Source organism: Myotis brandtii, unplaced genomic scaffold, assembly GCF_000412655.1.
Source record: "Myotis brandtii unplaced genomic scaffold, ASM41265v1 scaffold1172, whole genome shotgun sequence".
NCBI lineage: Eukaryota > Metazoa > Chordata > Mammalia > Chiroptera > Vespertilionidae > Myotis > Myotis brandtii.
The window spans coordinates 487712-504513 of record NW_005354058.1 but is presented as its reverse complement, the minus strand read 5'-3'; the positions used below and the strand labels follow the sequence as shown (position 1 = coordinate 504513).

The following is a 16802-nucleotide window of genomic DNA, read 5'->3' as shown; positions in this document are numbered from 1 at the left end:
TCGTGACCTTCAGAGATATGCACGAGCTACTACTTTCATCCGTCAGGCTACTCCTATTACGAGACTTAATAAAATTCATCACTGAGAACAAAGATTCACAAGCGTATGTGGATGAAACCAAAATACTGGTCGGATCTAGGAAGGCAGGGAGAGTTAAGGCAGAGGCATAGAAATTGCTCTTCCCCTCTCTCGTCAATCCATGTCTATGGTCTTTAAGATAACTTGTTATGTAAAATTATTTATTTATCTAAGATGCACCTACACTGAATTTATCTGAAAAATAAAAAAGTTGGTATTAAGAAAAAAAATTGTAAATGGAAGATTATACGAGAGGGTTTCGCATGCCAGCAAAAGTTACTGGCGTGCCATGTTTGGCACGCGTGCCAGGGGTTGCCCACCTGGTGGATTCCAGGAGAAAGTGCGTCATCCAGACGACATGGCTGGCTAGTTGCCAGCAAGTCTCTTTTCTCCTAGTCTCAGTTTCCCAATCCCCCAAGAGTCCCATTCACACCACACTTTGAAATATGTTTTCAAGCAATTCTCTTTTGTTAAACCTTCACAACAACCCCCTTGATCAACATCCTCACAGGGATGTTATTCTCAGAGGGGTCTCTGAGGCCTGACACTGCTCCCAGCACACAGGGCAAAGGGAGCCACCAAGCCCACCTGGTCTGCCTGCAGCCTTGAGTGTGCTTGCCCCAGCCAGCGGGTCCCCACTCACTCTTTGCTCTGCAGGCACTGGGTTATGTCATCTGTCACAGTCAAGGGGCATGGAAGGGCAGCTGCTGCTCAGCTCCTTGTATGGAAATAACCAATTACTGGACAGATAAACACACAGGGAAGGTCTCTGCAAGTGAGGCGAGCCCTCTAGAGTCTAGCCAGAGAGCACGGGACCAACAGTTCTGGCTGGCTGGCTGCTTAACCACTCTCAGCCAGCCAGGAGGACTCCCCTCAGAATTCAAGGGGCAGGAGGCATATCTTAAAGAACATCCCATCCCTCAAGTACCCAGAGAACTTTACAGTATTTTTTTATTTCATATATATATTTGTTGTTGTTGACAGTATTACAGATGTTCCCAATTCCCCTCACCTTTACCTCTCTCTGCCCAGCCTCCACCGCTCCCCCTAGGCCTTGCCACACTGTTGTCTGTATCCATGGGCTAGGCATATAAGTATATAAGTACTTTGGTTTATCTCTTCTCATTCCCCACCCCCACCCGAACCCCCAAGATATGTCTGTTCCATGCCTCCATGCCTCAGGTATTATTTTGTTGGTCAATTCATTTTGCTCATTAGATTCCACAAATAAGTGAGAGCATGTGATATTTGTCTTTCTCTGATTGGCTTATTTCACTTAGTATAATAGTCTCTAGGTCCGTGGTAGGCAAACTTTCGAGCCACATGCAGCTCTTTGGCCCCTTGAGTGTGGCTCTTCCTAAGCCTTAGGAGTACCCTAATTAAGTTAATAACAACATAACTACCTATATAGTTTAGGTTTAAAAAATTTGGCTCTCAAAAGAAATTTCAATCGATGTACTGTTGATATTTGGCTCTGTTGACTAATGAGTTTGCCGACCACTGCTCTAGGTCCATCCATGCTATCCCAAAGAGTAAGAGATCCTTCTTTTTCACAGCTGCATAGTATTCCATTGTGTGGAAGTACCACAGCTTATTTATTCACTCATCTGCTGATGGGCACTTGGGCTGTTTCCAAATCTTAGCTATTGTAAATAATGCTGCTGTGAACATAGGCGTGCATATATTCTTTCTGATAGATGTTTCAGGTTTTTAGGATATATAACCAGGAGTAGTATTGCTGGGTCAAACAGCAGTTCCATTTTTAGTTTTTTGAGGAAACTCCTTCTGTTTTTCCATAATGGCTGCACCAATCTGCATTCCCACTAACAGTGAACTAATGTTCCCTTTTCTCCACATCCTCGCCAGCACTTGTTGTTTGTTGATTTATTGATGACAGCCATTCGAACAGATGTGAGGTGATATCTCGTGGTTTTAATTTGCATTTCTCTGATGATTAGTGACTTTGAGCATTTTTTTTCATATTTCTATTGGCCATCTGTATGTCCTCTTTGGAGAAGTGTCTATTCAGGTCCTTTGCCCATTTTACAATATTTTCAATTACTCCTCCCCCACTCTTCCTTCCTTTCACAAGTAGGTATTGGGTAACTGTTATGTACTGTGCATCTGGCTAGGTGATGGAGGGCCTTAAAAATAGACAAGACACAACCCGTGCCTTCGAGCAGTCCCCAGGCTGGGCTGGGACATTAGCACATGTAAGCAAGGTGCGGCATGCAGCCCAGCAGTGCTGTAGGGATGATGGAAGAAGACCTGACTCCCACTGAGGTGAAGGAGGGGAGGAACCGGGGAAGGCAGTCATCCTGGAGGGAAGGAGACATGGTTCTGATCCTCTGAAGCTGGGCCAAGTTTGTACTCAAAGAATGTCAAGCTCTCCTATGGACAGCCCCTGGAATTAGTCAAAGGCATCCATGTAGAGGGAACAGGCATGTATAGGAGACAAAATAGCTATTTGACGAGATCATAGGTTGCACCACATTGGGAAATAATGTTAGAAAGATGACTAGACTATGGGGAACCTGGAATGAGACTCTCAGAAATATATCCTTATTCTGCAGGCAATCGGGAGCTATGGAAGGCTTTTGCAGAGAGGAGAGAGAAATACAACCAGAGTTGGCTTCTCTTCCCAATGGCATCTACCTAATGTCATTTTTAAATGGCTTGTTTAAACCTTTGAGGAGCATTGCTGAATTCTTGTTTGCACTATTATCATATTTGAGTGTAAGAAGTTTGGTGGTACTGCTTCCTCACACCAAGCCTAGGGATTGCCTATTGTTTGTTTTTTGTTTGTTTGTTTGTTTGTTTTGCCACTTAAACACTATGAACCCAGTAAAAAGTATGTCATGGAACAAAGGTTAGCAAATGTTTGCTTTCCTTTTTAAATAATTAGAAAAAATGTATAATTATAATTGATATTCAATATTATAGCTTCAGGTACACAGCATAGTTGTTAGACATTTATATAATTTACACAGTGATCCCCCAGTTAATACCAGTACCCACCCGACACCATATATAGTTATTACAAAATATTGGCTGTATTGCCAATGCTGACTCTGTGATTACTTTGTAACTGCCAGTTTGTACTTCTTAATCCGTTCTGTTTATTTATTTTGTTTTTTTAGACACTACACAAGTGAAATTATATGGTATGAAATCATATGGTCTATCTCTATCTGACTTATTTCACTTAGCATAATACCCTCTAGGTCCATCCATGTTGTTGCAAATAGTAAGATTTTATTCTTTTTTATGACCAAGTAATAGTCCATTGTATATATGTACCACTTTTATTTCTTTTTAATTTTTTTAAATTTTTTAAAATATATTTTTATTGATTTCAGAGAGGAAGGGAGAGGGAGAGAGAGACAGAACATCAATGATGAGAATCACTGATCAGCTGCCTCCTGCACACTGGGGATTCAGTGTGCAACCCGGGCATGTGCCCTTGACTGGAATTGAACCTGGGACCCTTCAGTCCCCAGGCTGACACTCTATCCACTGAGCCAAACCAGCTAGGGATTAAATTTTTTTAATTTTTCAATTACAGTTGATATACAATTTTACATGAGTTTCGGGTGTACAACATAGTGATTACACACTTATATACCTTACGAAATGATCACCCTGAGAAATCTAGTACCCATCTGACACCATACATAGCTATTACAATATTATTGGCTATATTCTCCATTCTGTACCTTAAATCCCTATGACTGTTTTTAATCTCCTCCCCTTTTTCACCTGCCTCCAAGTCCCCCTCCCATCTAGCATCCATCAAAATATTCTCTGTATTCATGAATTTGTTTCTGTTTTTTGTTTTTATTAGATTCCACATATAAGTGAAATCATATGATACTTGTCATCTCTGGGTGGCTTATTTCACTTAGCATAACACTCTCCAGGTCTATTCAGATTTCCTTCTTTTTTTACAGCCAAGTAGTATTCCTCTCATAAATGTACCACAGCTGTTTTTATCCACTCATCTACTGACGGACACTTGGGCCGTTTCCAAATCTTGGCTATTGTAAAAATAACACTGCAATGAACATAGAAGTGCATGCAGTCTTTTGAATAAGTGTTTTGGTTTTCTTTGGATATATTCCCAGAAGTGGAATCATTGGGTCATAAGTCAGTTCCTACCAACAATACACAAGGGTTCCCTTTTCTCCACATCCTTGACACTTGTTTGTTGATTTATTGATGTTAGCCATTCTGACAGGTGTGAGATAATATCTCATTGTGGTTTTAATTGAGCATCTTTTCATATGTCTATTGGCCATCTGTATGTCCTCTTTGGAGAAATGTCTATTGCGGTCTTTTGCCCATTTTTTAATTGAACTGTTTGGGGTTTTTTAATGTTAAGTTGTATGAATCCTTTACATAACTTGAATATTAACCCCTTATCAGCTGTATCATTGGCAAGTATCTTCCTCCATTCGGTAGATTGTCTTTTTGTTTTGCTGATGGTTTCCTTCACTGTACATAGCTTTTTATTTCTTTTTTATTTATTATTTTTTTATCTGTAGTTAATCCTCACCTGAGGATATTTTTTCCATTGTTTTTTTTTAAATATGTATTTTTATTGATTTCAGAGTGGAAGGGAGAGGGAGAGACAGAAACATCAATGATGAGAGAATCATTGATTGGCTATCTCCTGCATGCCCCATACTGGGTTTTGAGCCACCAACCTGGGCATGTGCCCTGACGGGGAATTGAACCCTGACCTCCTGTTTAATGGGTTGATGCTCAACTACTGAGCCATGCTGATCAGGCTACATTGATTTTTAGAGAGAGTGGGGGGGGCGGAGAGAGAGAAGCATCAATTGAGGGAGACACGCACGAGCCCTGACTGGGGTGGGGATCAAATTTGCAACCAAGGTACCTGCCCTTGACTGGAATTGAACCTGAGACCCTTCAGTCTGCAGGCTGACACTCTAACTACTGAGCAAAACTGGTGAGGGCTTTCTTTTTAAATGTTTTTATTGATTTCAGAGAGAGGAAGGGTGAGGGAGAGAGAGAGAGAAAAACATCAATGATGAGATAGAATCATCAATCATCTGCCTCCTGCACACCCCCTACTGGGGATCAAGCCTGAAACCTGGGTATATGCCCTGTCCAGGAATCCAACTGTGACCTCCTGGTTCATAGGTCGACGCTCAACCATTGAACCACACCAGCCAATCCAGAAGCTTTTCATTTTGATGTAGTCCCATTTGTTCATTTTTGCTTTTGCTACCCTTGCCCAAGGAGAAATATCCAAAAAAATATATTACTCAGAGCAATGTCAAAGAGTTTTCCTCTAGGAGTTTATGGTTTTGCATCTTACATTTAAGTCTTTAATCCATTTTGAGTTTACTCTTGTGTATGATGTAGGAAAGTGATCTAGTTTCATATTTTTTGCATGTATCTGCCAATTTTTTCAACTTATTGAAGACACTATCATTCCTTCATTGTATAGTCTTGTCTTCTATTTTGTAAATTAATTGACCATAGGAGTGAGGGTTTAATTCTCTATTATGTTTCCTGATCAATGTGTCTGTTTTTGTGCCAATACCTTACTGTTTTTTATTACTATAGCCTTGTAGTATAGTTTGAAATCAAGGAACATAATATTCCCAATTTTGTTTTTCCTCAAGATTGTTTTGATTATTAGAGGTCTTTTGTGGTTCTATATAAATTTAGGGCTATTTGTTTTAGTTCTGAGAAGTTGCCTATTTATTTTTAAAATCTCTTTTATTGAAATAGGAATCCTTAAACTTTTCTCTGCCACAAGTCACATGATGAGGTTCACACAATGCACTCAAACCTGTATGCATTTCCCACACTCCAGCTGCAACCAAACCCCACTTATTTATTTATTTACTTATTTATTTATGTATTGTTAATCCTCACCAGAGGATATTCTTTCATTGCTTTTTCAAAAAAAAAGTGAATAGAAAGAAGTAAGGAAGGAAAGGAGGGAGGAAGGGAAGGAGGGCGAAAGGAAAAAGAGAGGGGGAGAGAGACACGTCTACTAGTTGCCTCCCACACCTGCCACAACCAGGGGCAGGGAGCAAATCACAACCCATGTAGTGCCCTTGACTGAGAACCGAAGGCCCTTTGGTATGCAGGCTTATGCTGTAACCATTTAGAAACATCGGCCAGAGCCAAACTCCTCTTCTCCTGCTCAGAACACATCTTCAGATGCAACTGAGGGAAGATGACAATGTTATGGGGACAAGCTGGCATTTGATTTCATCTATGTTCTAAAGAAAATTATTCCCAAACTTCTGCATTTGAGGATTATTTGGTAAAATTCAGCAATACAGTTCATAACAGGTCATGTGACATATCAACATGTCTTACCTTCACAGCTACAATTGCCAAATTAAGGGCATGGTTCTGAATCTACTGTGGTTATCCTCACCATCAAGCACAAACATTCAATGTTATCATCTGAAAACTTTAACAGTTATTCATTCATTTTCTGAGCTAACTGTTCAGGGATTTCTCTAACCCCTTTATTAAATTATTTCCATTTATAGCATCATTTCTCCCCTACCACCCATCCACCAGCTGTTACCAGATTAAAGGCCACACGAGTGTTTGTGCATATGCCACGGCTAATCCTAGTGTTCCCACAGCCCCACACAGAACTGCACTGGCTCAAAGCCCAGCTGTCTTCACTGGCCCTGAAGAAGCTCATAACTCGTCTGATTTTCACAAAAAAAACCTGCTGATGGTACTCTACTTTTTTCCATGTTCTCATCTTTGTTGTTCTCTACACACATACACATTTACATACTCTCCTGGGCACTTTCAACTCTTTAAACAGAATCGTTCAGTAGCTAGTACAATTTTAGTCTAAAGAACTTCAGAAAAAAATTCACTGTCCTTGCTCCTTCTTTATTTTTTTTCTTAATATCTTTGTAATAAATTGGATTAATAAGAAATTAATATTAGTGGCTACGATAGGCTGGCTAGCCTCCTCAAAACGTCAGTGTCCTAGTCCCTGGACACTTTGAATATGCTACCTTATATGGCAAAAGGGACTTTGAAGATGTGATTAGAGTAAGGTCCTTGAGCTGGGGAGATAATCTTGAATCATCGGGATGGGCCTGATGTAATCACAAGAGTCCTTATAAGAAGGTGGCAGGTGGTGAGAGGGGGAGAAGCCAGCTGGCTTTGAAAATAGAGCCCAGAAATGCAGATTTGATTCTGCACCCAATTCCAATGTGTGTGGGAGTGGTTTCTTACACCATCCAAACAATACTCTGACACTAGCTGGGCATCTTACAATTCAACTCAGTTCTTAGAGTATCTACCTAGAGATAGCATCGGGTCCCACAGATTAAGGTCTCAGTCCCACAAGACTCCCCACAACCCCCCAACACAATATCACAGCAGGCACCCTGTGGAAGCTAGAAAACTCAAGGAAGCCTAACCTTGTGGACCCATTTTAGATCTTTGACCTCCAGAACCATAAGATAATAAAATTTGTTTTTATGCCACTAAAATTCCAAATTTGTGGAAATTTGTTATAGTAATAGCAGGAAACTAATACACTGGTTTGTTACTATAAACACTTTTTTTTGCTATGTTATCACATGTATATTCTTATGTTTTTTACCTATCAGTTTCTGGATCTAACCATTTTCAGCCTTCAGAACCATATTTTGATCCTTCTGAAATTGATGGATGGGTACTCTTTCTTTTATTAAGATTAAATATTGTTAATTGGACTGACAAGAATAAAAGAAAATTAAGTAGGCAATTCTGGGTCCACTAGTGGAGAATGAGTAGTGAGAGATGATGCCTGGACAAGCCCGTGAAGACTTAGACTGTATGACTCACCCCTGTGTGACCTGGGGAAGGCCCCTCACCTTCTAAGCCTTAGTTTCCCCATCTGTAAGAGATGATCGAATAAATTCAATGGTTCTCAACCTTCTTCTTTGTTGAAAGTAATTTTGAAAGTGATGAAAGCTATGGACTTTCTCCACAAAAATAAAAGACACGCATGCATATCCACATAAAACTTTGATCTTCCAATCATAGGTGTTTCCCTAGCTAAGGATTCATGGACCCAGGTTAGGAATCTGTAGGCTAGATACCCTCTAAAATCAAGACACCTGGGACTGTTTAAAAAAATAATCAAATAGTATTTTTGGCTCCTAGAACGGCTCATCAGCACCATTCCTGTTCCATCTCTTGTATTTGATGCTAAAATAAAATAATAATCAGAACAAGTTCCATTCCTATTTTAGCCTAGCACTCCTCTCCTGCTGCACTGGAATTCTTTGCACATAGAAGATATGCAACCTATAGAATCCCAGGCTGGAAGAGATCTTAAGAGTCACATGACCAAGTCTATTGTCCGAGTCTGTGCATACATCATCTCTGCCAGTTGTCATGAGAAAATGCACAACCTTGTAAATAGCCCTTTCCATCTCCAGACAGCACTAACGTGCTCATTCTACTCATTAGGCAAATAGAGGCTCAATGTTAAGGGGCTAAAAGCTTGTAGGTAGTTCAGGAAAAGTTTAGGACTGATACTTTTTAATGGTTCCAAAAAAAAGGTAAGGCAAAAACAAAAAATACAAAATGGAAATTAATAAGAATTTTAAAAGCAAAGTTATAAAAACCCATTCAGAAGTTATAAGCAAAAACTACATTTTGACATATTGTGAGGTGCTGTGTCTAAAAGTAAGGGTGTCCAGAGTCTATTTAATTCTTACTAGTAAATGGCTTGAGGTCTGACTAGCTTTCCAATCACCCTATCTCCCCACCCCATTTTCACCTAAAATATGACTCTAACTTCTGCTTAAGATGCCTGGTTCGCACCCTTCCATCAATTAAAAGAAAATTCAGAACCCTTTTTCTTCCAAGTGACAGTTGTTATTTGTAGATAGCTATTAGGGGTAGTTCTCTGAGGTTACTTTAAAACATGCTTCAAATTCCTTCACCTGCTCAATTCTGAACCTATTCCAGTTTGGCCATGTATCTATTGGTTGTGGGTATTGTTTGAAGATAATGACAACTATGGTGACAGTGATGATTCAATTTTATTAATATTGTGAAAAGTGCCCAATCTTAGTCTGTTGGTCAACTGGGCTAACCAACTAATTGATTTTACAGTTTGGAAAAGATGGAGGTTCTACTTCCGAAGGCTAGAAGAGTCCTTCCAAGACCAAGCAGAGGAAAGATAAGGATCTAATCTTGCTGAACTCCCTGCATTCTTAATAAAAAAACTGATTATCTTCTCATTCCATTTGACATAAAATGAATTAAATAATCCTGGCTTGCAATAACATGTGTAATGTATCAAAATGGGCCCCCCGGCCAGTGTGGTTCAGTAGTTTGGTGTCAACCTATGAACCAGGAGGTCACAATTCCATTTCTGGTCAGGGCACATGCCCAGATTGCAGGCTCGACCCCCAGTAGCGGGTGTGCAGGAGGCAGCCGATCAATGATCTTCTCTCATCATTGATGTTTCTATCTCTCTCTCCTTCTCCCTTCCTCTCTGAAATCAATGAAAATATTTTTTTTAAAGAAATTGTTTTTTAAAAAAACTTTTGAAAGAGGGCAAAATAGCCTTCGCATTGGGCCTATAGCAACATTAGATCCCAAAGAAAAGTTTGCAGAGATAACAAGAAAGCAGATATTATGACTATCAGACTGAAAATTACAAACATTCTTTAGAATTAGTGTCACTATGTTAGCTTATCTACACCAATAGAAATGCCTTCCTTCCATTAGTGTAATTGTTCCCCTTCCATTTCCCATCCATGCCCATTGCTTTTGTCTCCTGATCAGAACACTATTTGGGTTTCTGCCTGAACCAGTGTGTCCTGAATAGCTATTCTTTTTTCTTTTCTTTTTTTTTTTTAATCTCAAATAGATGCAGGTTGCCTCTCACTTTTGGCCTTTTATTTTTAGGTTAACACCTGGATTCGAGCCGGCCTCTTTTATAGAATGACTTTTGTGGGTGACTCAGTCCTACCTCCTCAGTCAGGTTTCTCATCTACAGTAGCAAAGTCTCACAGAGAGGGAGGACCGCATGTACACAGTTACCCTTTGGCACCTCTCCAGGCTGGCTCAGGTATACCCAAAGAAAGAGTCTACCCTCACCTTTGCACTGATAAATTTGGGCAAATCACCTTCCAAAAGTATCTCTTTTAGATTTAAAAAAAATTATTTTAAAGATTATTTACCACAATCATCCTAATTTTTATTACTATTGAATAATAATATTTTATGTAGCAGTTTATCTGTGATGTCCACTAAGGTTGGTTTTGTAGTTATTACTTCAAATGAGTGATTAGTTATTTATAGTAACAAAAACATGTAAACAGCCTAATTGTCCAGTCATAAAAAAAGAGAAGGATAGCATCCAGCCATTAAATACTATGCTTGTGAAGAGTGTCTAGTGATACAGAAGATAATTAAATTATTGAGTGAATAAAGAAACATAATATTTTGTAAAATAAGATTCCAGCTGAGTAGTAAAAACAGATGCCTCTCTTTTTAAACAAGCTGGAAGAAGCCCAGCAGGTGTAGCTCAGTTGGTTGAGCATCGTCCCATGCTCCAGGAGGTTGCCCGTTTGATTCCGGTCAGGTCACATGCCTGGGTTGCGGGCTCAATCCCCAGTAGAGGACATACAGGAGGCAGCCGGTCATCAATGTTTCTGTCTCTCTCTCTCCCTCTCCCTTTCACTCTCTCTAAAAATCAATTTTTAAAATAAATAAAACAAGCTGGAAGGAAATAAACAACAAGGTTAAGAATGTGAAAGATATATTTTTTAAAATATATTTTTATTTACTTTAGAGAGGGAGAGATAGAAACATCAATGATGAGAGAGAATGATCGGCTGCCTCTTGCATGCCCCACACTGGGGATCGAGCCAGCAACCCGGGCATGTGCCCTTGACCAGGAATTGAACCATGACTTCCTGGTTCATAGGTCGATGCTCAACTCAGTCATGCCAGCTGGGCCTAAGTTTTACTTTTATACAAGAAGGAAAACTCATTCAAATCCAAACATTCATGAAAGGGAAACTGTTTGTCTATATTTCCTTTGGGGAATTGGAGGCACCAGTGAAGGTGTGCTAAAGAAGGCAAAATGACAGCATCAACATCATTGTTCAGAATTTTTGTGTTTCTAGATTTTTATATCTAATTCTGAATACAACTGACTCCTTCACTGTACTCACCTCCATCCCCAACACACACACACACACACACACACACACAAATTAATGCAGTAGGGCAAGCTCCCTCTGAAGAGCTTTACTGTCACCTAAGCCCCCTTATATTCTTCAAATGGTGGTCAGCCATATGCCCCATATGTTCACTGCCTTGTCCCTGAAAGTCTCGGTAGGCAGAAAGAAAGAATTTCTCCAGAATCAAATGTAATCAAATTATGTCTAAAAAGCAATGTCCATTCTCAGGATGATCAGTCCAGTGAGCCAACCCCAAAGCCTAGATTATCAGAGGCCATCCTGCCTCAGGCCACATAAAAGGCAGGCAGGTCACCCCAACTTTGGGTTCAGAGAAGTTTGTCATGTTTAATCAATGTGTAAGTGGGTTTTTTGTTTTTCTGTTTTTTGTTTTTAAATAAATATGTAAAAAATATTTTTACAAAGAGAGAAAGGGAGAGGGAGAAAGAGAAAGAAACATCGATGTGAGCGTGAAACATCAATCAGCAGCCTCCTGCACGCCCCCTACTGAGGATCAAGCCCACAACTCAGGCAAGTGCCCTGACAAGGAATCAAACCAGCAACCTTTGGGTGTACAGGCCGAAGCCCAATCAACTGAGCTACACCAGCCAGAGCTAAAATAAAGATTTAGTATAACTTTAAAAGTATGAGGTGTTGCCCCGATAGTTGTCAATAGGGGATGAGACTCTTAAAAGTGTGTGGTCAAGTGTGAACAGGGTGTGGGGAAATGGGAATGTAAATCTAACAGAGCCACTTTACAGAGCCTGTTAAAACTGATAACAGCACACCTGAGGGCTCACAATCCCTCCTCTGGCCATATATCCTGGAGAGTCATCGCACATGTACAAGTGAACATAGCCAAGGGTTTTAATCTCAGAAATGTTCATTTTTATGGAAAATTGGAAACCACAAATGTCTTTCAATGGGGGAATGGATAAATAAAGTTTCACATGTTTACAGGGTGGAATATTTACAGCAGTTAATCCAGATAGCATATGGGTCAACATGGAGATATCTACATGTGGGTAAAAGATGTAGATCTTTGTGGATTTAAAAGACGTATCTATAGACTTATAGTTCCCATGAGAATAAGTATCAAAAACATGTTTAGTGAAAAAGAGTAAGTTCTAGAATGACATCTGAAGAATGATACCATTTCTGTAAAAAAAAAAATAGACAAACTACAGCTGTACATTTTGATAAGTGCAGATATATGTATGTTATAATACAAGAACATTCTAGAAGGAAACACATTAAAACCATTACAGGGATTATCTCTGGGGAAAGATAGAGGGGACTGGGATTAGGGGTGGGAAAGGTAAAAAGGGATTCCAGCTTTGTTTGTGAGATTCTAATTTTTCAAAGATAAATGCATTCCAGTTTACTTATGTATCTACAATTCCTTTTTTTAAATATTTTATTGATTTTTCACAGAGAGGAAGGGAGAGGGATAGAGAGTTAGAAACATCGATGAGAGAGAAATATCCATCAGCTGCCTCCTGCAACCCCCTACCAGGTAGGAAAGGTAAAAAGGGATTCCAGCTTTGTTTGTGAGATTCTAATTTTTCAAAGATAAATGCATTCCAGTGTTACTTATGTACCTACAATTCCTTTTTAAAGTCTCCCCAATTAGGAGCCTCCTGTAAGAAAGTGTTTTCCACAACACTACACCCGCTCTTCCCTCCTTTCCCTCCACCCTCACCACACCAGCACACCCACTCAGCCCAGTTCACTGGCGTTGTAGGAAAGTGCCCCAAAGCCCTTGCTCACTTTTACAACCCTCCGAGGGACCAGAGCAAATCACATTGGCAATGAGTCTTTGCAGAAAAAGTTATGTCAGCAAACAGCTGGCAGAAACGCCATTTGGTTCCAAATGATCCCATGGGTTTTATATCTCTTTCCTGATGATTTTGAGAGCAAAGTATTTTAGAGTTTGGCACTAGCCAAACCAACAGGAGAAAAGAAGGCAAGTCCCCACATTTCATACCTGTCGAAAACCACTGCAGAATAAGCCCGCTCAGCAAAGATGACGTCCGAAGCCCAGAACTCCTTCGTGGCCTTCAGACCCCTGCCTTTGCCTTCAGAAGTGAAGACCTCCACGTTCTCCATTTTCCCTATTGTCATCTCACAGGCTTTCAGGCAGCGGGGCAGATCCCTAACACTGAGCCAAGCCCCTTGTCCTCGCTGCTATTTTAGCACCTTCAGCATCCCAAAGAGCAAGCCTATAAATGGGCAGGCCACCTCCCCTTCCCCACCCCCCTGGCCACTGGGCCCTCACCTCCCCCTCTGCCCCTTTTCCTGGAGGCAGGGAGGGGACGGACAAGAGGACAGTGATGTGGGAAGGGTCTCACTCATCACCCAGCAAAGCTGACAGAGCGGAAGATGACCATGGGCTCCTGCAGCTCGGGGATTGGGTAGGAAAACTTGAAAAGCTCTTTTGCAAGAGGAAGCTCAGTTCTGATGGCTGTGGTGTTGAGCTTTAGTTGGAATAGGGAGTACTTGTTCACTGAGGTATTTTTAGCATCCAGATGCCTCTGTCAATCCGAAGCAGACAGCTGAAAGGGTCCAGGGGAAGAGGCGATGCCTGCTGCCCTGGGACCCTGCATCAGTCAGGCTTCCACTTTCTCAAGGGAGGTGGCCCCCTGTCCCCCTGCCTTAAGGAAAGCTAAAGGTGGGCGGCAGACACTGAGCCACCCCTTTGGCAGACACACTAACAGTACTAGCTAGACCCCAGGGGCATCTCTCTTCCCCATTACTTGGGGTTCCCACAGCACCCCCACCAGGGCATAGAGGTCTGGAAATTACCTGATCATGCAGGTGTGCTGGATGCTGGGTGCAGGCTATATGAAAGGAGGCAAGCCTTGACAATAAAAACCCAATTTCTATCTTTCTATCAAATCTCCCTTAACATGTGTTTCTGCCAGGAAAATATCAACGTGCCCTGTGCTTCTTACCCAGGAGTGATGACACTGGAGAGATGATTCTAAAATCTCCAATGAAGTAAGTACCAACTCTCGCTCAGGTTGAAAAGGAAGATCCTTGCAGATCTAGGGCTATTGCTTATCTTCCACGTAGTGTTTTTGGTTTCTGGGATGCATCTATTTCTGGGAGGCCTCCTCTGGATCTCTGTGCATGCGGTCCTTCTCAAGCACCAGCTTCTGAGTCAGATCTGCATTTGAATGCTGAGTCTACCACTAGGACTTTGAGATAGAAGCTGTAAAATAAGGATGATAATTTCTGCCTCTCCTCTGCACCCCAGAAAAGGGCCTTCACCAGACTATGCTGGCACCCTGATCTAGGACAGCCAGCTTCCAGAACTGTGAGAAATAAATTTCTGTTGTTTATAAGTTACACAGTCTGTGGTATTTTGTTATTGCCACCCAAATGAACTAAGACACGAACCTAACCTAATAAGGGAGAAATAAAATGAAAGTTATCCTATAATAAAATATATATTCATTGTAAATTAAATATGTTAGTGTGCTCATTATGCATATGCTTGGGTACAACTACACTAGGAAATACGATAAAGTCAGATGTTTGCTCCTAAGTAGAATCACTGTGATAGTTGAGAGCTGGTTGAATCTGGAGACACAAATTCCACACACTGTTGTATGTGACATGGTTTCCTGAAATGGTGAATGGCGTTTAGTCAAGGTCTGAATGAATAAAAGTATAATCTTCCTTCAGTTAACAAGAAGTTGCATTCCTGGGAAATGTTGTGAATTTTAAAATTTTACAAAAGCTACTCTATGATTGAATATAAAACAGAATCCTGAAATGAGCACCTGGATCTTTGAGGTTGTGCAGGATGGGCAAAGATTCTTCACTGTATCAGGGTGTCCCTTGCTTCCCAAGACATCTAGCATCTTTGTCCAAGGTCAATGAGGCAAGGGGTATTGGCACTGTTATCAGTCTTTTGGCTGGTAATAGGGAAGGGGACACAGGGCCCTGCTACGTTGCATATCAACACAAATCCTATAAGGTTTTTTTCCTCATCTGCCCTAGTTCTCCCTCCACTCCATTTCAAAATCACTGTGAACAACAAGATCAAGGAAAAAGTGCTTGTGTATATGTAGTAGAAGTTTAAAGAAATGCATGGGAATGAGAAATGCTTCATTCGGGATAGTATTTACTTCTGAGGGAAGGAGACGTTCATTAGAAAGTAGGGAGAGAGCATTCCAGGAAGAGAGAGCAGCATATACAATGAGTTGAGTTTGTACAATAGCTTGATATTTAAGGGAATCAGTAAAGGTTGCTGGATCATAAAGTGAAAGCAGGGTGGGGAAGTGGAGGCAGCAGGAAGAAAATGAGACCAGGGAAGTGCACAGCAGCCTGGTAGGACTCACTTTTGACTTCCCCAACAGACAATGGGAGCCAGTAATGGCTTCTAGAAAGAACCCTTTGGCAGCAATATGGGCAGTGGATTGGAGTTGGTGAAGTCAGAGGAGGGGTGTCTGTTAGGAGCTACTGCCCTGGTTCTAACACAAGATGATGAGAAGCTGAAATTAGTGGCTGTGTGACAGGAAAGGATACCCAAGAGTAACCTGCACCGTGCACCAGGAGACATGCCCATCAAGAAATGGGTAGAATAGCCTTAACCGGTTTGGCTCAGTGGATAGAGCATCCGCCTGCGGACTGAAGGGTCCCGGGTTCCATTCTGGTCAAGGGCATGTACCTTGGTTTCGGCACATCCCCAGTAGGGGGTGTGCAGGAGGCAGCTGATCGATGTTTCTCTCTCATCGATGTTTCTAACTCTCTATCCCTCTCCCTTCCTCTCTGTAAAAAATCAATAAAATATATTTTTTTTAAAATGGGTAGAATAGTGTACAGCAATGAAACAAATAAATGACACATATACTACAGCTTGACGAACCTCAACATGTTGAGTGAAACAAGTCCCAGAACTGCATAGGGAAAGACATAAATCTTATGAAATTCAAAAATAATCTAAACTTTTTAAAGCTACATGTATTTGTGATAAACATATATATATATAAGGAAATGATGACTACAAACAGGATAGTGATTTCTTTGGGAGTTGGGGAATAAGATGGTGAGATTTACATGTGTTTATGTACATACATGGTTACATACACATATTTGACAGAGAGGAAAGGAAAGAGGGAGAGGGTTGGGTAAAGAGGAGAGAGAGAGAGAGAGAGAGAGAGTGAGAGATCATTTATGGACCAATGATGACAGCGTATCAGGACCAAGGATTTTGTTTAATCTACATAGAGTAAACAAACGGCCCTAGCAAAGGAAAGAAAGATTAAGCAGGAGATGCTCTAGTTTTCAGATGCTCTGGAGTAGAACCCGTAGACTCCAGACTTTTATTGTAGGTGGGTTTAGATTCACTCTCTACAGATTGGAGGCCCCGCGTGCTTCTCCTTCTGGGCAACGGGAAGGCGGAAGGTCTGCTACGGAATAAGGGGGTTGAGCCAAATGAGAGCTGAGCCCCAGACAGGCGGGCGAGGGGGCGGGGCAACCGGAGGGCGGGGCGAAGGGCCG

The 16802-nt window shown here is 41.1% G+C and overlaps 1 protein-coding gene across 1 annotated transcript in view; it reads right to left on the bottom strand.

The window, feature by feature from the left end:
* The window catches only part of LOC102255643 (histone-lysine N-methyltransferase Smyd1), a gene marked incomplete at its 3' end in the record, with an annotated part of 29809 nt that extends 16295 nt beyond the window's left edge, over positions 1-13514 (bottom strand). The window contains exon 1 of the mRNA XM_005858410.2: positions 13279-13514. Within this exon, the coding sequence (XP_005858472.2) occupies positions 13279-13415 (137 nt within the window). The remainder of the gene's footprint in view (positions 1-13278) is intronic.
* Positions 13515-16802: the final 3288 nt, after the last annotated feature.